At 48.5% G+C, this 20,702-nt stretch overlaps 1 protein-coding gene across 2 annotated transcripts; it reads right to left on the bottom strand.

Moving 5' to 3' along the window:
- Positions 1–12: 12 nt before the first annotated feature.
- On the bottom strand, positions 13–9,101 carry Ciao3 (cytosolic iron-sulfur assembly component 3). 2 transcript variants are annotated; one of them, XM_003478428.5, is made up of 11 exons: positions 8,949–9,101; positions 7,740–7,835; positions 6,192–6,335; positions 5,752–5,884; positions 4,139–4,273; positions 3,623–3,741; positions 2,741–2,870; positions 2,025–2,097; positions 1,569–1,706; positions 938–1,095; positions 13–796 (listed from the first exon to the last, which is right to left on the bottom strand). In XM_003478428.5, exons 1-11 carry the CDS (start codon positions 9,012–9,014, stop codon positions 558–560), a joined length of 1,431 nt encoding a protein of 476 aa, XP_003478476.1. In that variant the 5' UTR covers positions 9,015–9,101; the 3' UTR covers positions 13–557. The 2 variants fall into 2 exon arrangements, with proteins under 2 accessions (XP_003478476.1, XP_005007415.1); XM_005007358.4 differs by having other exon boundaries at positions 8,936–9,051.
- Between the last annotated feature and the right edge of the window lie 11,601 nt (positions 9,102–20,702).

Genomic DNA, 20,702 nt, shown 5'->3' on the forward strand with positions numbered 1-20,702 from the left:
CTATCTCTACAGTTGTTGGATATGTTCTTTTATTAGAAGAGAAGCATGGTGGGAGATGGGCTTACAGGACCCAACATGAAGGCATGGAGCCCTGTCCTAGGCCCACAGCTTTGTAACAGATGCCACACTTCCAGGGTCCCAGGCTCTCTCTCTTGCCAGGCAGTCTCTGTGTAGGACTGTTGGTGGACTCACTCAGCAGGTCCACACCCTCTTTCTGTCACTTGCTTTCTGCACTGAGCATTAGGTCAGCCTAGAAACCAGGGAGGAAGCATCCCAGGAGTGACTGCAGCACCCACAGCTAGGAAGGGTAAGGAAGGTATTCATGTACCTTGTCCATGGCTAAGGTTCCAAAGGCTTCTTTGGCGCTTCATACCTACCTGGCAAGGCCAGTGCAGTCTGCAGGCATGCAGGTCAGCACTGGCCAGGTCCTGACAGAGCCTGTGTCCTGCTTCAATCCCTGTAGCCCACCTCAGTCTGGGGAGATTCCTTGGGGTCTATGGCTCTGGTCTTTCTCGAACCAGTGCTGGTCCTGAGGGCTCCAGCAGACCGCCAGACTCCTACCACCGGATGTTGAGGCCTGAGCTGGCCTTCTCCACAGCATGGTACTGTGTGTGCAGCAGGTGACTGGCCTGCTCTGATCCCTCTCCCTGCAGCCAATGTTGGTACAGCTCCCGGACTCCAGGGGCATCTTCAGGTGCTTCTACCCTGATCATGCTGTATAGTCTCTCCACCTGCTGGAGAAGCTCCTTGCCCGGAACATCTGTGGCTTTAAGCTGACCTCCACCATTCAAGCAGCCTGAGCAGAGCAGATGTGTGGGCATGGTATCAGAAGAGTATGAGGTAGGGGTCCCAGCACATACTCTCTTTCCACTACAGTATCCCAAAATACCACGAGCAGATAACTGCCCAGATGGCCCTAGGACCTGAGAGGACCTACCTGAAGGGCAGGCCATGACCTCCACATAGTGATAGGGACAGCGGCCCCGCTTGAGCTTCTGTACCAAGTTCTGGATGTTTCGAAAGCCATAGGCCATGGCAAAGCGCAGCAGCACTTGGCCTTCCTTCTCCAGGGTCACCTCCTGAAAGTCCTTATTCCTGGAAACAAGACTTGCTGTGTATACCACACAATGCTAAGTTCCTATCTGAGCAGGGGAGGCCTGCTGGGACTGAGGGCATGGCCAGGTGAATCCTACCCTCTTTCTTGCCAGGAGAGGACCAACTGTAGCCTGCTTCCTTGTCTGTAAGATAGGACTCCCTCTTTCCTAAAGATGGCTTTGACACGAAGTCCCAGCCCTCCTACCTAGACGCAGGCAACACTCTAGCACACATACATATAGGCTATGCTACTATTCTTGTGCACACTGAATTTTCTTGTTCAGGATCTCTGCTGTGGGGCAAAGACGCCTCAGTTCATTTCTGCTGAGCCAGCAGGGAGGGCCCTGTCAGTCCCCTGCTGGGATTCTGGGATCCTCTGTCAAGCCCATCTGAGCAAGAGTATGCAGGAACTTTGTGCTGACTTAGGGAGCCACATAATTGCCCTGTCCAGCCTTCCAACCCATGCCACTGACCTTACGGGTGTGTAGGTGACCTCAGCCACATGGATTCCAAAGAGCTCTTGGGCTGCGTGACGGAATACATGCTCCAGGTAGCCTCCTGAGCCCCCGCCCCGATGATTGGTGAGCTCCTCAACAGACATAGTACTGGTCCTGGGGGAGGTGCTGGTCAGTGAGGATGAAGGCAGGGCCTCAACAAAACTATATGCTCCTTAGTTTAAGCTGTTTGGTTTTCTAAGTGGGAAACAAGTCACAGACACAAAGAACCCTGGAGGCCTTGGTGTATCTGGGACACAGATGTGCTCCGCTGGCTTCCTGGGAGCTCAGACCTCCACAGGGCTAGGCTCTGTTGATGACATGAACTCGGGTCCTTCTGTAGCCCAAGATGGGCCACAGGGAAGAAAGAGGGCATTGCCTATAAGTCACACCTGAAGCCAAAATAAAGGTTCCCAGCTCTCTCCACCAACTCACAGGCTGTCCAGAGGGGCTGGCTCCAGCTCTGGCAGTGACACCCCTTCCTCTTCCAGCAGCCTGAAGACTTCCCCTGCAATGGACACAGTATGGGCTAAGCCTGGGCTTCCAGGTATCTGTATCTCTGGCAATTTGCAGTCTGGCCCCAGGAGGGTCTCTGGCATCCACCCAGCTGGTGGTGGAAGGACCAGCCCACCTCTGAAGACCCTCTGGAGGACCACCTTGTCCTTCCCCTGAGAGCATTGGGAAGGTAAGCCAGAGCCACTGTACCGGTCCCATGCTGGCCATCCAGCTTCCTAGGCAGTTTATTTTCCTATCTTGTTATTATCTGGGGTGCAGCTTAACTCAGAAATGAAGTGATGGGGGCCCAAGGTATAGCTCAGCAACACAAATGCTTGCCTGGCAAGTGCAAGGTTGTGAGTTCAATCTCCAGTACAAAAAAAGGAAAGGAAAGGAAAGGGAAGGACAGGAGTGACAATGTGAGCCAAAGGGCTCGCCTTGAAACTTTTGCCTGTGTTCCCTGAGACTGACTGTGGAGTCAACAAATAGATGCTACTGGGCTTCTGTGGCCAAGGCTCCTGCACGGTGAGCTGAGAATGCCGTTGACCCCTGGCCAGATGGAGAGACAAGAAGTGCAGAGGCAAGCCCCAGTCTCCCACTGGGATTTAGCACAGCCTTGAGGGCAGGTGCCAGGCAGGGCCTTGAGATGACCTTACCTGTTGTGAGGACACAGTCAACATCACGAGTCTGGTACTCCTGGTTGAAGAAGTCAGATCTGGAAGCTTCTAGCTTTTTGTCATAGCAGGGCATAACTGTGATGTGGTAGATCTTGTCAGGGGTCAGGTTCTATAATGGGAATAGAGAACCACAAGTGATACCTGACCCCTGCTCAAATGTGGTAGAAGCATGAATGTGGACACAGTCACCAAGGGCTTCTGGCCAGTCACACAGCATTTCCCAGCATCCTTCCGGACAACTCAGTGGATATATCAGTGGATATATCCACAACTCAGTGGATATATAGATGCCATAGGCTCCAGCCACAGCCAGACTATGCCCCTAAGTTCCAGGGAGGGCCCTTTCTCCTTGTCCTCACATTACTGGTATCAGCAGTAAAGAGCAGGTCATGGTGCAGATGAGGACAATCAAGGGAGTCTGGCTGAGTTCACAGGGCGGGAACACAGCAAGACTGATGTTAGTTTAGTGCACTGCCCCCAAGGCTGAATGGTATAAAGTTCCTCACTTAATGCAGCTTTTGACCTGGGCTGGCTTTGGCTACTGTGTCCAGACCCTAGGGCCTGGCTACCTCTAGACAAGTGACAAGTACCTTTCTGTCAGAACTGGGCCCCTGCTGATCAACAAAAAACAAACAGCTTTGGGAGCAGTATGCTGGCTGAGCAGGAATAAGAGCTGGCTCTGGAAGAAGTGACTATGAAGCTCTGCATGACCCCAAACACCTCCAAAGGTGCTGTGGCCACAAGTGAGGGTTCTGACCTCTCTTAGCTTTATATCAATGGGCTGGCACGGCTACCCCTGGCTTGTGGCTCATAGCTAGCCATGATCCAGTGTGCTGCCTGAGGATGGCCCAAAGCTATTACCTGCTGCTGGGCAAAGAAGTCCTTGACGAGGGAGCCCATGACCTGCTGTGGGGACCGGGCTGTGCTGATGTAAGGGAGGATGAAACTGCCGTGGGTCTTCTCAGCATAGCAGATCCAGCCTGAGCCAACAGAAACATGTATCTTGGTAGAGGCACAGGGCAGGCCTGGAGGTGGTGCACAGACAGCCTCTTCACGTGGCATGACATGACATTCTGGGGGTGGACCAACTCACACAAAAAAATTGCAGTGGCATTAAAAAGTATTCCCATTCTGTCACCACCACCCGCACGTGGAATGTCAGCATCCAGGTGATTGTCAACGGGAGCTGATGACTGCAGGTGACTCTCCAGGGCCCAAGATGCCTCCTCTTCCAACAGTCTACTGGGTAGCAAGACTCCTAATCCACTTTTGCCTCCCCTCACTATCTTTCCTGTTTTCCCATGACAAGCTGTTGGTATCATGTCAAGTTCTAACCTCCCTTGAACTTGAATTTCACATTGCAAGCCATGAGCAAACCTGGACAGGAGGAAGCCAGCACAGGCAAGGCCTTTCTGGAGTCAGTTTGTTCTCGGAAACGCTGTATAAATTCTCGTTGGCTTTCAAGGAGAGTGAAGTTTCTGGAGAAGGTGGTATCAAAGACAAAGTGTGCCCCTAGAAGGCAATGGAAGGCATGTATATGCCTGACCCATCATGGTCAGAACAGCATCACATAGGCTGCAGCAGCAGCACTGACACACACATACACCCTAAGCAAGGCTCTGCAGCACTTTTTCATGGCAGCTCAGGAAGCACCGCTGTACATATTACAGCTTGTGCCATGTGGACAGCCCAAGAGCTGACGGGGAGCCTGCTTCCCACAAAGCATCGACCCTACTGCAGTGAATTCCTATAATTTTGTCATCTCAATATCCATTTTGAGTACTGCTTAACTCTTACATCAGAGGGAGAGCTCAGTTGCCTGGACATAGTGTCCTGTTCTCCACCTGCTTTCAGTTGCTTAGTGTGAGGCTTCCAGAGGACTGCTTCACATAGCCACCTCTGGGATGGCCACACTGCCCACAGGACAAGCACGCACACTCACCTGATAAGTGCTGTATAAACAGCTACAGAGAAATTTCTCAGTGGAGTGAGATTCTTTGGAACTCGAGCTGGTGTGCCCTAAACCCAGCAACTAAAACTTTCTGCAGGAAATCTGACTAGACTTCAGAAAAGCATGGCCCTCTTGACTTGCGGCAACCTCCCTGAATTGAACCTGGGAAGAAAAATCTATGAACTTGTTTCCTATGGTGGTGTGGTGCTAAACTTTAGTCCTCCATCAGAACTAGGGGTTGCCCCAGGCTGTTTTTCCTGGATGCTGGGGACTCTAGGTCCCAGCACCAGATTGATGGTTGGACAGCAGAACCCAGATACAGGTCAGACAGGACCCAGAGGGCCTCTACCAAGTCATCCTGGTTACAGGTGGAGAACTAGCTATTAGGCTGCTGGGTGAAAAGAGCATCCATGAAGAGGGTACCATTAAGGCCTAAACTCAGCATCCTTTTGTTTCCTATTAGGACAGGAGAGTACCAGCAGCTGTGACACTGAAACCCTGACTTTTTTGTGAGTCCTTAAAACACCTATGTCCTACCCAACCCAGGTCCTGGCTCAGAATCTAATCAAAGCTGACTAGAGCCCAAACCCAACACAGACCTGGAAAATGTGCTTTAAAAACAGTAACTAAAAACAAAACAAAACAAAACTCAGAGAAAATACAAAACTAGAATTCAGTTGGCTTCTTTTCTTTTTTTGCATTTGCTCCAAGACGGGGTCTTGCAATGTAGTTCAGGCTAGCCTTGAACTCTCTGTGTAGCCCAGGCTGGCCTCACATTCATTGTGATCCTGTTTTTTTCTCAGTATAAGTGCTGAGATTACAGGCATCCATCACCACACCCAGCTCAGATGGCACCTTTGTAAGGCACTGCTCTTAACTGTGAAAGTACAACTTTAACTGAAGTCAGACTCAGGATAGAGTGTCTCTAGTGCTTAAGTTCAGAGTGCAGCAGCTTGTGACTCAGAGACAGGAAAAGCCTCTGACACTAAACACCCTCTAGTTTTGAAGCTGTGGTGCTCACCCACGGTTTTGTGCCTACCTATTTTTTTAAAGAACGAAGTCAGCTTCTTGGCAGTGTCTGTAGGACTCAGCTGGAACCGTGCAGCCAGCGATGCCCTGGACTGGGGTGAGATTGAAAGGACAACCAGCCGCTGCTGATCCGGTGGTACTGCCTGCAAAGCAAGGGAGACATATTGCTCAGTCCACAGGTTCTGTGCAGATTCCTGATTGGCCAATCTGGTGCAGCCAGATGTCATCAGTCTGGAGAGAACATGTAACCTCATCGCAGCCTATCACACTGGTATATACTGGTATATACTTGAAGTTATGGGTCTGGCACTTTCAATGTCAGACAAGCACCAAAAAGTAAGAAACCTACAAGAACCCACAAGAAAACTCAGATGTGCGAGTCATCAAAAGACAGGACAAGCAACACTGGAGTAATTGCCTCCAATGCTGGGGTCAGTTTCCACCATGTACCTTATTGGCAGCTAGAACTTTCCGCAGCTCCTCGTGGCTCTGCTGGGTGATGAGCACGGTCTCTGCTGAGGTGACACAGCCACTGCAGGCCAGGCAGTCATTCAGTGAGACCCTGGCCTTCTCTAGTCTCCGGGTCCCACCGTCCTGCAGAGGAGGAAGGACACAAACTGAGAGGCCTCTGTAGGAATGAGGACGCTACAGGACCCTTATCCTTCCATTCATAAGTAACACCCAGATTACTACCAATGTGGGGGCTGGCTGGGCTTATATAGTATTCAGTTTCTTAAAAACTAAATGCCTATGACATAAATGCTCCTAAATCTTCATGTTGATATCTAATTCTAACTTGGCTAGCACATCAGAATTGCATGAATGAGGCCTGCTTGCAGTAAGTCAGCACAGAAGCAGAGAGAGGACCTGCCCATCTAGGGGGTCCTGGAGGGGATGCTATTTCCCAAGCTGCAAACTCATAGGCCACTAGGGACAAGCTGTGGACCAAGTGGTGGGGAGGGGCTACAGGCCAACCTTCAGTGGTTTTTCGTATGAGAAATGATCTCAGCTTGGAACACCTCACTTCCTCTACAAACACAGGATTGGTCTGAGCCAGGGTAAGGAGAGCTGCTGAGGCCCAGCAGGCAATCTAAAGAATGAGAACTTGACTAGAAGTTCCTTCAGCTGGTTCTCTGGTAGGCCTATGCATGGCATCTACAGGCCAGGTTGTGCTGCTATGTGGGGTAAAGCCAGCGTGTCCCTCTTTTTTTTTTTTTTTTTTTTTTTTTTGAGATAGGGTCTCACTATGCAGTTCAGGCTGGTCTTGAACTTGCAACAATCCTCTTGCCTCAGCTCTTGTGTACATATGTCTCTCTTAATCAGCTGCCACCACACTGGACAGCATGAACCCTAATGCCCCTCCCTTGAGTTCATTTGTAGGACCCCTCCTGAAAGCTAGTCCTCCTGCTGCACCATAGTCTGGGGCCATGGTATGCTACAGGACCACCCTCATGGACTGGCTCTTCCTGTAGCTGGTCAGTCCTGTCACCTGTCCTTCACAGAGATCTGTACACCTTACACCATGGACTACCCTGCCATTTCTGCCCCACTCAGGGCAGGCTAATGGGCCAGGCTCCCTGGGTGGGGCTGGGCTGTGCATATTTCTTAGCATAGCACCACATGGCACTTTGAAGATGTTCTCTAAAGTCCAACTGATGAAGTTTAACATCATCACATCAGGAAGACTTTATTGTCTCTAAACTGGAGAGGAAGTGGGTATGCTCCAGGATGTGGAGCTGGAACCAGAAAGTTTTACACTACTAGGACCGAGATGGGATCTACATCTCTACAAAAGAGCCCCTCTGAGAAAAAGCCAAACTCACTGTTCGGTTTAGGGACCCATTCACTTTCCCCAGGCACCCTGGTCCTGGCTCCCATAGTGGTCAGTGAATATGACCAGTAAGAAAGGACTGGTGAAGATGTGGCAAGTCTTAAAGTCATCACATTCATGACTAGGTGAGGCAAATAAAATGTGCAGCGAAGCCTTTCATGCCTTACTTGGTCGACTTGGAAGTAGCTCCCATCATCTTCAATGTGAATCTTGGTAACAGCACTCCCCGGCCTCTTATCCACCTTCACGGGCTTGATGCAGTCCTACATGGGAAAGACCCCAAACTTGCCCTGTGAAGAGGCAGAGGCTTCCAAGGAAGCCAGGCCTCAAGTTTGGCTGGCCACATGGCATGATAATGCCTTGAACTGCACACTCCAAGATGGAGGCCAGTTCTACCATCTTCTTGCCACTCAAGCCATCCTAAACTCTAGCTGCTGATCCTGCTCTGCACTGGACACTGATTTCTAATATGAAGGTTGCTCACTGTGCAGGTCCGGGTCAGCATGAAGGCCAGTGCTAAATGGGCCTGTAAATTATACATTTGCAGAAACCACCAGCCTGACCTTAGCAGCCAACACACAGAAATGGCTTTCAGTGTTAAGGGCTACTGAAAAGAACCCAAGGGCAGGGCAGGAATTCTTTCCTGGAAGTCTGAAGGTCACTTCCCACCCACTGACCTGGGCAAAGGCAAGTCTTTCCTCATCTTTTTGAGTTCTCTCTCATTCCACAGGAACCATGGTGGCCATTGCACCTTCTCTGAAAGTGGCCAACCCCACTGATCCCTGGCAGACGGTGATTAATCTTTTCTGGGTAGCAGGTCAGTGCCCCTCCTCCTCTGCGTCTCCTTGGTTGTGGCAACACAGAGCCAGAGGTAGGCACATCCGGATGTGACTGGTGCCCTGTAGAAGCTCTGTCATCCTCTGTGGGTTATGTCCAGGGCAACATCTCAGAGCAGTTCCTGTCGTGCCTTCTATGGAACACTCCCATGTACAACATCGGAGGCCTGGCAGGACATGCCCGTAGATGTGCAGAGGTGGTCAGCCCCACTCCTGCCTCTACATCCCCTCTGCAGGAAGACACTGAGGGACAGTGGCTATAAGAGCAGCACGAGAACCAGCTGCCATCTGTCTCCACTGGGCTGTGTGAGCTGGCGCGGGTCTGTGATCCTTGAACTCTCCCTAGTCATTCTGGACATCCTTGGCATTATAACCGGGTAGGAAGGCACGACCTTCCCTAGCCTCAGTTTCCCTGTTGATAAGAAAGCGGGCAGACCTCCAGAGGCCCTGAGTGAGGAAACCCCGAGGGTGGGGCCGGGTCCCGGAGAAGAAGCAGGCGATGACAGGTTTCCCCCAGCACGGCCTACCCGGCCGGCCCACCTGAGAGGGCCCGATGAAGTCATCCAAATCGGTCAGCTGTAGCGCCCCGCTAAAGGGCGACGCCATGGCTGGTGTACTGCCGCTGGGTATCACGTGTCAGGTGTCGCTAAATAGCAGGAAAGGAAGCGGTTCTTCCGCCACGCTGCCGGAAAGCACACCACTCGGCGCAGGCGCATCTCGTTCCGGGGGGGGGCGCCCTCTGGTGGTGATCCTGAGCACAGCGGCTCTCGCATCCCGAGTCACAGATGGTCAGGCCCAAACGTTTGCTGTTTCATTTTTTCCACGTTCGCTTGGGCTGAGATGCAGAGGGACAGTGTAGACAAAGAATGACGCAGCTCGCTGCGAGCCCTTCTGGCTTCGAAAACAATCGTACGGGAACTTCACTGGTCCTTTTGTCTACTCATCCAGTGCAGACCTGCCGGCCTGATGTGGACTGGAAGGGACAGCCCTGGAGCTCCTAGAGTGTCAGCTTTACCGTTCTTAGCTCACTGTGCAGCCTGAGAACCCTGGACGGCGCCTGGCGCACAGTGGACTCCTGGTTTCTGATTCAGTAGATTCAAGCGGCCAAAAAAATTTTTTAAGGACAGGATTCAGTTACTCACTCGTGGCTACAATCTGAGCGTAGCCCAGGGGTCCCCCACCCTGCCCATCTGTCACTACCCTAGTCCTGTTATCTTAGAGAACAGCCTAAGGAGGCTGTATTCCTTTAAGAATTTATAGCCTGACAGAAGACCATTACTGGTCTGACTCAATTATTAAGCTTAAATAAGCCATATCATGTCCAGTTATGCACTTGATGATTTTTTGTTGCGGCTTTCCAGAAAATTATAGGTATTGAGACTGGCTTATACCCAGTCTCCACCTGGCCCAGTCTGGTGCACCAACAGGCCTAATCTGGGATCATTACAGTAAACCCACATTTCTGAGGCCCTGGTCACCTGTTGTCTGTCTACTCTCCCAGTACTACGTATTGAACTCAGGGCCTTTGCACTGAGCTACATCCCAGCCCTTCTTCATTTTTAAAAATTTGAGACAGCGTCTTCCTAAATTGTTCAGGATGGCCTTAAACTTGCCATCCTCCTGCCTCAGCCTTTGAAGTGGATTACAGACATGTGCCATCATGCCTAGCTTGAATCACACACTTTAAATGGCTGATCTACATGATGTGTGAATTTATAACTCAGTAAACCTGTTAAAACCACTGGATGTGGTGGTACATGCCTGTAACCCTGTAATCAGCACTCAGGAAGCTGAGACAGGAGGATTGCTGTGAGTTTGAGGCCACCCAGGGCTGCATAATGAGTTAAAAAATAGCCTGTATTGTATAATAAAACCCTGTGTAAAAAAACAAACAAACAAAACAGCAACAACAATAAAGGCAAAACAAAAAAGCAAAGATAGAGCTAGCCAGACATGGAGACACATGCCTGTATTCCCAGCAATTAGGGAGGCTGAGGCAGGAAGATTGCAATTCTGAGCCCAGGGAAGAAAGAAAAGAAAGAGGAAGAAGAGGAAGAAGAAGAAGAAGAAGGAGAAGGAGAAGGAGAAGGAGAAGGAGAAGGAGAAGGAGAAGGAGAAGGAGAAGCAGCTAGCATACTGGCACATGCCTGTAATTCCAGCACTGAGGAGACTGACGCTGGAGGATAGACATGAGTTTGAGGCGAGTCTAGGCTACATAGTGAGTTCAAGACCAGCCTAAACTACATAGAGAGATCCAATCTCAAAACAACAAAACAAAAGAGTTTGGCTGACACCTGTAGCCCCAATGCACACCTGGAATATCTAGTCTCAAGCCTTTATTCTGTCATCCCTTGAGGAGTACCAGAGTGGGCAGCGTAGCCGGGTTTTATTGTATTTATTTTATTTTTTGTAGTGCTGGGGATGGAACTCAGGGCCCTGTATAGTAGGCAAGTACTCACCACTGAGCTGCACCCCCAACTCTAGAGCCAGTTTCTGGCCCAGAACACAGGACCAGGGCTTTCTGTGCACAGTCTCTATCATTCACCCACATGCGGTACATCCTCCTGCTGCTCTAGGCAGGCTCCTCATCCCCCCCGCCTCTCATTAATCATTTCCCCGCAGACTCTTGCTTTGGTGCCTCTGGTCCCTGTGCTCCTATTTTGCGAATTGTTTCATCATCATCATTAGTGAGTATTTACCTTAAGCTTCCCATGTGCAAGTCCCTAAGTTGGACACTGGGAACACCATGGTTTACACATATCAGAGAGGAGGGGGGGGACAAGAGGGCCACCTGGGGACACAAGGCTGGAAGGACCTGGGGGCTGCTGTGATGCATGACTCCCATGGCTCCCTTCCCTGGACTAGCATGGTACCCTGACTACAGCTCCCTCCCTTCTCACCCACAGCCACCCATCTGCAGCTGGATGGAAGTGTCAGCATCCTGTTGCCCATACTCTGTCCACCAAGGCTACTCATGCTACCCAGGTCCCCTTTGTGGGTAACATCAGAGTTTTGTCCTATGTTGTTTGCCTATGTTGGCTGGTCTCTAGATGGCCCCCAAAGTCTCGTGTGCTCACAGTGAGGCTTTTTAGAGATGGCTGGATCTAGGGTGTGAGGTACTGGGATTAAGGCTAAATTAGTTTAGCATAGTTCTGGGTGTGGATGATGGGATGCCCATCCTAGGTGTAGATGGCACCACCCAAAAGCCTTCTAATGTTTAAGGTCAGTGGGGGCTACAGGGTAGATGTAAAAACAGTAAGGATCTAAAACTGAGACCATTTTGGTGGATCCTAAATCCAAGGATAGGTGTTTTGGTAAGAGAGGGGAGAAACAGAGAGCAGATGGTCATGCCAAAACAGAGACAGAGCCCAGAGTGATATGGCCACACACTCAGGGATGCTGGAGCCGCCAGAACCAGGAAAAGTGGGAAGGGTCCTCCTTGGAGCCTGCGGCGGGGGCTTGGCCCTGGCCATACCTTGTCTCAGACTTCTGATTTCCAGACTCTGAGGCTGAATGTCTATTGTTCGAAGCATCAGCCTGTGGACACTTGTTACAGCAGTCTGGACACCAACTCTGATGCTGCACACAAAAGGGAGCCTGGGCGGTGTGGCCAGCCTTGATGGACACTGCAGGGCAAGAGGATGCTGGCACTTCCTCCCGCCCAACTGCAGATTCTCAGTACTATAAAAAAAGGACAGATAAAGAAAGAGAAGTGGGGTTCACCCCTCACAGCTCATGTGGCCCCTGAGCTGCCTACACAAAGGCCCTGCATGGAGTGAGAGGGTATCCAGGGCTCACACGGGCCTCCTGCTTATGACTCATGCTTAGGAAGTTCTGAATGAATCAGCCCAGACTCCTGCCAGCCATGGGTCACCTCTGCCTGGGAATATCTGTAGACCTGTCCCCTACCATCCCTGTCACAGAGCTCAGGCCTCTAAGTTCCCGTAAGCCCCCAAATTAGCTGTGAATCCTGTGGATCCAAAAAGTCCCACTGGAGGGCAGCGTGCTCTGTGGGTATGGGGGTACACCAGGGCCTCATCCCCAGTTTGGGGAGAAATCAGCCTTTTGTGGGGAAACTTGGACCCAGCCCTATCCTCTTGAGGCCCACTGCCCCCCACCCAGGGCCCTGTGAAGTAAGACTGTCCTGTGTCACTGGCAGATGTGTTCTGTTTGTTGAGGGGAACTGCTGTCGGGCCATACATGAGTACATCACCAGTGGCATAATCAACACGAGTGTCCTCCCTCTGGGCCGCCACATCTTGTTAACAGGTGGAGTCTGGCATGGGGACAATTAGTTAATGAGGCAGCTGCCAAGGCCACTCCCAGTGGGAACAGCGGATGTGGGTGGCAGGAATGGCACAGGGTGGGTGGTTGTGCGGGCTGCTAGTGTCCCCACCGTAGGGGTCGCCATATGGTGAGGGACAATGGCGCTTAGAGCCTGATAGGGCTAATGGTGGGTGGCTGGGCCCTGTGCCTCACTTGGATTATGCCTGCAGATACTGGGCAGGGTGTGGGGACGAAGCAGTGTGGTGGATCTGAGTGATGTTCACGGTTCCCTCAGAAACCCCTGAGCCCTGAGTCCCTCCCCCCACACACTGAGCTGTCTCTGCCTCTGGGACACCGAATGCAGAGAAAATGGGGGGCCAAGAGGCACCTCAAATTCCAAGGCGAAGGGCACAGTGCAGGCAGAGCACAGTGGGTGGGAGAAGAGGGTGATGCTGCTGTCCTGCCCAAGGTGTGATCACCCCATCCATGGTGGGCATAGCGGGGAGTGGTGGCCATGGATCCCATTGGGCATGGGCAGGGTGCAAGTGCTGGAGAGGAGCCGGCATCCTTTGAAGGTGCCCTAAGTGTGCCCTCCATCTGCTTCCCTCCCCTGGAAGTCCCACAGCCTACCCTGAGCCGCTCAGCCCAGGCCCATGTTGCTCCTGACTATCCCGCAGCTGCCCATTTCCTTTCTAGGTTCTGAAGCCCAGAACCTACTCCGCCTCACTGACACCCAGGATAGGACACAGTGGGGAAGGGGAGTCGTGGGGGAATTGATGAGCCCCCTGCTGATCCCACATGAGCCCCTCTGTTGCTCCTTTTAGTCCCTGTGTCTGTCCCCTGTAAGATAGGAAGTGTGGGCAGTAGGAGACGACTCAGCACACCCAGCCAGGCTGGGGAACCCCAGTGTGGAGGAATAGTTAACAGTCAGCTTGTCACACCCTGCTGAGCTGAGTCAGTGTGGTCGAGGGGATGGAAAGCCCGCTTGAGGATTGTTGCCAACAGCATGAAAGCAGAACTGCGGGGCAGAGGTTGTGCAGTTGCTTCTCCTTGAGAAGCTTGTCATGCTGGCTTTCCTGATATAAACTCAACTGTTCTCATCCTTGGAAAAGCTCAAGTGCCTGTGGTTCATTTTGGGGAGCTCTGGAGCCCCCTTAAGTGTTGTTTCCTGGCTCCAGGGCAGATCCCTCAGCCTGCTGGTGTAGATTTTCTAGCTCCCACTACTGACCTTTAATCCTTGATACAGACTTGCATGAGACATTGTTGTGGGCTCTAGGTCTTTGGTGGGACTCATGCAGGACATTGCCGTGGGATCCAGGTCCTCAGGTAGATTCTTTGAGTCTCCATTTTGTGGACAGATCTCCTGAACTTTTCTGAGTTTGACTATTTGGGTGAATATTGTAAAATAATCCTATAAATTATGTGTCCCGTATTAAATGTTTTCCCTTGTAAACTCTGACTGCAACACTTAGTCAACCTGGTGGTCCCCACACAGCAACTCTGAGGTAAGGAGAGGTCATGATGGCTGGTACTACTCCAGGAGTGCCCTCCCCAGCAAGAGGACCCAGGACGAATCACAGTCCAGAAACCCAGAGGCCTATTCAGGCCAGCAGGCCTGCCCCTTTCTCCACTTTGGATGATGAGGCTTTGGATGATGATGAGAAACCAAAGTAGAGGCCAATGTCTTCCTGCTCACAGAGCTAATGGATCCCGTCCAGCATACCTGCTTGCCCCCACCCCAGGCTCCTTGAGATCACCAGATCAGTGTTAAATGCATCTGCACCATGGTTCATGCCTGTAACCCTAAGGTCCTGGGAGGCTAAGGTAGGAGGAGGGCAAGTTTAGCCCCAGCCTGGGCAATTTAGGGGAGACCCTGCCTCAAAAATTTAAAAAAAAGTGAGAAGACCCAGGATTAATCCCCAGTACTGCAAACAAACAAATACACACATAAAAATAACCCGAGAACAAAGAAAACAACAATGAAAACAAAAAAAATTGTCCCCAACAGGAGCCACACCAGCAGAGCGGAAGTGATCATTTATCCAAATTCTTAGATGTGGCTCGAGGTTCCTTGATGAGGAACAGATTTGGTCACTGTGGAAACCAAAAGGTTAAAATTCTCACTACCCAAAATTCTTTGATATCATACTTCTGTCCAGCATGTGCCTGTCATAAAACACTGCACCAATGAAGACAAAAATAACACAAAGTAAGTAGAGTTGGGCGTGGTGGCACTTATCTATGATCCTAGCCCTCAGGAGGCTGAGGCAGGAGGATACCATAAGTTAGGGGCAGGCTGGGCTACACAAACCCATTCAAATCCAGATTCAACTCCATAGTGAGACTCTATCTTAAAAAACAAAATAAAACAAAACAAAACAGACAAGCAAAAAGATAAAATATAATAGCTATCCTTTTCTCCCCTGTTTATATCTTTGCCCAAAAGGTTAAAATTTACAGATTATCTTTAGCTCAATCTAAAGAGCCTTTTTTTTTTTTTTTGAGGCCTAGGCCAGAGACCTTGGTAATTTGCAATTTTGATGTACAACTCTGGTGTTCCTGAAGGAGTAACAAAAACAGACACCCTGAAAAATGTGTTCCTATGATATCTCCACTTGCGACTCAGGCCTTTCCTGTGTCTTCATTCTCTTACACAAACTTCTGTTTCGTCCTGGCTGCGCAATTCCTCTCTCTGAAACTTGCCAGCTGTCACTTTTGACAGGGTACTTGGTGATGTGAATAAACTCTTTCTTTTTTTTTGTACCAGGAATCAAACTCAGGACTTTGTGCTTGCCAGGCAGGTGCTTTTTTTTCTTTCCTATATTCCTTTTAGATTGGTAAATTCCTTTACTGCCCTTGTCTCCAGCTTTCTGTTTGCCATTTGGCATGGCAACCATGTGAAAAATCAAAGACAAAAAGGTGGTTTGTTTTCTGTACAAAGCAAACAACCTGGAAGCCGTGTTGTTCCTCAGAGGGAAAGGCCAGTCACAGCCTGGGGCTGGGGCTGGCAGCCCACAGGGGTGTGAAGGGTGTGGTTTTCCGGGCAAGCCAGCCTGGCTGTGGGTACGAGGGCCCGCACTGGGGACAGGGGTCCTGACCAGGAACCCAGAAGCCATTTGTCCTCTTTCTCCACTCACACATGTTCCACCATTTCTTTAAATAGAGGCCATTACTTCTGACTATGTAAATTTCCCTGTTTGATTAAAATTCCCTGTTTGATACAAAGGTCAGATCCCTCTCTGTAAACCTGTAGCCCTCGACTTCTGTGCATTGCTGGTGGGAGCTCTTGTCCCTCTCTGCTGGGTTTGTTGATTGATTTGGGGACTTGCAGCTCTTTATGGGTTCCTGTTTTTACTGGGCGGTCGACGTTTTGGGGTGTTGAAAACATTGTCCACCTATTTGACATCTGCCTCAGCTGCTGGTTTGGCTACTGCACAGGCACTCTTGACTTCAGTGAAGTCTTTGATGCTTAGCTTTTGCTTGGGAGCTTGGAACTTATTTTTTTTTCCATTCCTATAATTTCCTCCACACACCCTATTTTCAGGGCATTGGTACCCACTGTGTATGTGATACAAGCTAGGGTCTTGATTTGGATCCTTTTAAAAAATTTGCTTTTATTTTATTTTTTTGAGATAGGACCTCACTACGGCTATATAGGCTGGTCTCTAACTTGTGGCCCAGTGCTAAGATTACAGGTGTGCACCACCATGCCCAGAATGCTTTATGTCTTCCTGGAATGAGTCAGGTTCTCCCATCTACTCCCACATAGTTTTGTGGGGCCACCTCTCTCCAGTATAGCACCCTACATGCACATGGCTGTGTTGTTCTTGAAACCTCTCTTCAGTCCCAATGAGTACTCCTGCTTCAACTAACAGGGCTTCGTCTTAATGTCTGGTTGTTGATCTTTTCTATTTACTCTTTTTAACTGTTGAGTAAATTTGTTGAGTTCCTGAAAAAAATTCCCCTAGAATTTTTATTAGAACTGAATTTATAGAGCGATGTTAGGAATGCTGCAGCTGCATCCTGCCAGGCTTTTCTGCAATGAGGCATTCTGTGTCTCTCATTTGGTTGAATTCCACTTTGTGGATTTTATGAGTATTAGGAATGATATACTTTTCTATTATATTTGTTATTGGTTGTTCTCTATAAAGGGATGTTTTTATTTTAGCAAAATGTATAAAACATAATGTCTAGCACTTTAATATTTTTCTTTTGAACCCAAGACTATCACATTGAACTACAACTCCAACCTTTTAAGAAAATGTTTAATTTTGATTCAGGGTCTTCCTAAGGCACTAAGTGGCCTCGGCTGGACTTGGTCTTTCAATCTTCTTTCTTCAGCCTCTCAGTGTGACAAGATTACAGGGGTGCTAGTCAGTGGCCTTAGATACTTTCAGGATGTTGTCTGACATCACCACTGTTCATTTCCAGCAAATTTTCATTATTCCAAACAGAAATCCTATACTCTTTTTCTATTACCCTCCCTCAGTCTCTTATAATTTCTATTGTATTTTTTGTCCCTGGAGTTCCCTAGCTGGATATTTCATATGAATGGGGTCCCATTTCATATAAACAGATCATATAAATGGGTTCATAATTCTGTGTCTGGCTTCATTCACCAAGCATGACATTGTCCAGGTTCATCCTCGTTGTAAGGTGTATAAGATCTTCAGCCCCTCTCAGGGCGATGATATCCTTGTGTAGACACACAATTTGCTCGTCAGTGGTTGGACTCTCCAGTCCGTTCTACGTTTTGGCTATGTGAGTAAAGCTGCTGTGAACACTGGTGTAAGAATACCTGTTCAAGCCCCTTTTCAAACCTTTTGGGATGATTTTTCTAGAATTGCTGAGTCAGGTAGTATCTCGGTTTAACTTTCTGAGGAACCGCAGTGGCTGCCCCATTTCATGTGCCACCAGCAGTGCTCCAGCCAGGACTCCAGTCTCTCCACATCCTCTCCAGCACTGGTTAAGCTGTGGGTGTTTTTCTATGTGTTTGTGGTGCTGTGGACCCAAGGGATTATGCATGGTAGGGGAGTACTCTACCCCAAGCCACATCCCCAGTCCATTATGTCACTGACTCCTAGGGTTTTTTTAGTTTTAGTTTTTGTTTTTGAGACAGAAACTTGCTATGTAGTCTAGGCTGGCCTTGAACTCATGGCAACCCTCCTGTCTCAGCCTCCCAAATGCTGGGGAGGATTACAGGCATGCACCACCACATGGGTTATAGGCACCCAGAAAACTAGCACCATATCCCTGTCACCCCCACTAGGGTTTGGATGGGGAGGTCTTTTTTGGGGAGAGCCTCTTTGGATGTCTTTTGGTTTTAGGGTGTGTACCTGCAAGGGGAACATTGGGATCTGGCCTCTTTCTCTCTCTCTTTCTTTGTTTTCTGGCTATGAAATGAGCTGCTTTGCTCTACACAGGCTGTTACTCTGATATGCTGCCTTGACAAGAGGCCAAAAGCAGCAGGCTTGGTGTAACACAGGGAAAAGCCTCTAAAACTATGAGCCACAATGAACCTTTCTTCTTCATAAATTGGCTATAAGGTATTTTATTTTATTATTTTTTTTTTTTTTGTCTTTTTCATTTTTATCGGTACCGGGGATCAAACTCACAACCACCTGCTTGCAAGGCAGGTACTTATGCCGCTGAGCTAAATCCCGCAACTTAGTCAAACCTTATTTCAAAAGAAAAAATAAATAAAGGACTGAGGATGTACCTTAGTGCAAAGGCCTGAATTCAATGACCAGTATTTTTAAAAAATCCTTTAATGAATGAAACCATTGCCTGACATGGTGGCGTATGCCTGTAATCCCAGAATTTGGGAGGCTAAAGCAAGGACAGTTGCTGCAAATTCCAGGCTAGCCTGGGATACATAATGAGTTCAAAGCCAGCTTTGACTACATAGAGAGACCCTGTCTAAAAAATAAATGAAACCATACATTTTGTACTCTGAGTTTGCCTTTTTCTCTCAGCTTAATGACTTTTAAATTCATCCCTTTTCCAGGTATTAGCAATTTGTTTCTTGTTACTGTTTAACAGTAAGTCACAGTGTACATATATTCTATTTTGTCTGCTTATCTATTGATGAAAGTATGTTTTCCCTAATTTTGGCTATTGTGAATAGAGCTGCTGTAGACATATATGTATCAGGGTCTTTTTAAATGTGGACATAGGTCTCATTTCTCTGGGGTAATTATTTAAGAGTGGGATGGCCAAATTGTGTGGTCAGTCATGTGTTTAGTATCTTAAGAAAATGCTAAACAGGAGGATCACAAATTTGATCCCATACTAGCAACTAACTTAAAACCCTGCCCCAAAATAAAACATTAAAAAGGAACTGAAGACAGCTCATCATTCCCTGGGTTATGGTGCTGCACATCTGTAACTCTAGCACTATGAAAGGATGAGGCAAGTTCAACTCCATCCTGGAAATTTAGTGACTTAGTAAGACTTTGTTTCAGAATAAAGCAAGGGGTGAGGAGTGGGGTTGGGGGTTGGGATATAACTCAGTGTGAAGGCTCTGAGTTCAATCCTCAGCACTGGAAAGTAAAAGATACAATTTTCAAATTACAACATAGCCATGCATGGCGGTGCATGCCTGTAATCCCAGTGCTCAGGAGGCTGAGGCAGGAGGATCACAGCAAGTTAGATGCCAGCCTGGGCTACAAAATGAGCTCCAGGCCAGTTTGAACTGCATAGTAAAATCCTGCCTCAAGAAGAGAGAGAGAGAGAGAGAGAGAGAGAGAGAGAGAGAGAGAGAGAGAGCAGAAAACCCAAACAAAACCCCCCACATCATACAATGCACTGATTGAAAGTGTTCATTTCAGTGTTATTAATTATGTTGATGTTTTCAAATAACTGGCTTTTCTTTTCTATTTTTTTGTACTAGGGTTCAAATTCACAACCTCGCACTTGCTAGGCAAGTGCTTGTGCCATTGAGCTAAATCCCCAGCTTTACTGGCTTTTCATTTTGTTAAATTTCTTTATTGCTTGTTTCCATTTTCATGAATTTCTAAGCTCATGTTTGTTATGTTTTCTGCTTTGGGACTTCTGTACTTATCTAGTTTCTTGCAGTTGCACCCTAGGTTATAGGTTTCAGACCTTTTTAATGTATAATGTAATTGTTTAAAACTGTAAAATTTTCACAGGATGTGGTGGCACACGCCTGTAATCCCCGAACCAGGAGTTCCAGGCCAGCCTGTACTACGTAGTGAGACTCTGTCTCAAAAAACAAGCAGCCAAAAGAAAACACACTAACTAAAAAACAACATAAAACAAAGCAAAACACCCTTAAGTTTTTCTTGATGTGTTGTTTTATTTTTTCTTTAAAAATGGTCCATCCTTAAGGTAACTGACAATTAAAAATATATATATTTAAGATGTACAGCATTATTTCTTTAATGTCCATTTACATATTTTTCATTTGAACCCTGGGCCTTTGCACTCAGCTATAACCCCAGGCTTTTTTTAAAAATTTATTTTGAGACAGGGTTGGTTTAGTGTGTGTGTTTGATACTGGGGATTGAACTCAGGACATGCTAGATGAGCGTTCTAACACTGAGCTACATCCCTAACCCATGAGACAGGGTTTTGATAAGTTCCTGAATTACCTGGACGGGCTAGAATTTGTGAGCCTCTTGTTTCAACTTCCCAACTTGCTGGAATTACAAGTGTGCACCACCACACTCTGGTCAGGCTTTTAAAACACTGTGGAGTGTGCACTATTTGTTACTAGATGGCTTGGCCTGGGGTAGTAGGTCATTGGTAAAGACGCTAGGCCCTGGCTTTGATCCCCCATATTGCAAAAAGACAAATAAATATTAGATGCACAAGGGTGGTGCGTGTGATCTTGTGGTACTGTATCTGGTCTATACAACCACACTCAGAATTTTTTTATAACATCTCATTAAGTAGTGCAAACTGGCCTTGAACTCCCTTATGTAGCCTAGGCTGGCCTCCAACTCTCAGTGATCCTCCTGCCTCAGCCTCCTGAACACTGGGATTACAGGCACGCACCATCACACT

The sequence above is a fragment of the Cavia porcellus genome, unplaced genomic scaffold (genome assembly GCF_034190915.1).
Source record: "Cavia porcellus strain 051 isolate PalLab524CR breed Dunkin Hartley unplaced genomic scaffold, mCavPor4.1 scaffold_16, whole genome shotgun sequence".
NCBI classification, from domain to species: domain Eukaryota; kingdom Metazoa; phylum Chordata; class Mammalia; order Rodentia; family Caviidae; genus Cavia; species Cavia porcellus.

Excerpts from the sequence above, each read along its gene's own strand:
- Ciao3 (XM_003478428.5), bottom strand. The coding sequence starts at position 9,014 with ATGGCGTCGCCCTTTAGCGGGGCGCTACAGCTGACCGATTTGGATGAC. Across the intron at positions 5,885-6,191 it reads AAGTTCTAGCTGCCAATAAG|GCAGTACCACCGGATCAGCA; the intron begins GTACATGGTGGA and ends CTTGCTTTGCAG. Across the intron at positions 2,871-3,622 it reads ACTTCTTTGCCCAGCAGCAG|AACCTGACCCCTGACAAGAT; the intron begins GTAATAGCTTTG and ends TTCCCATTATAG.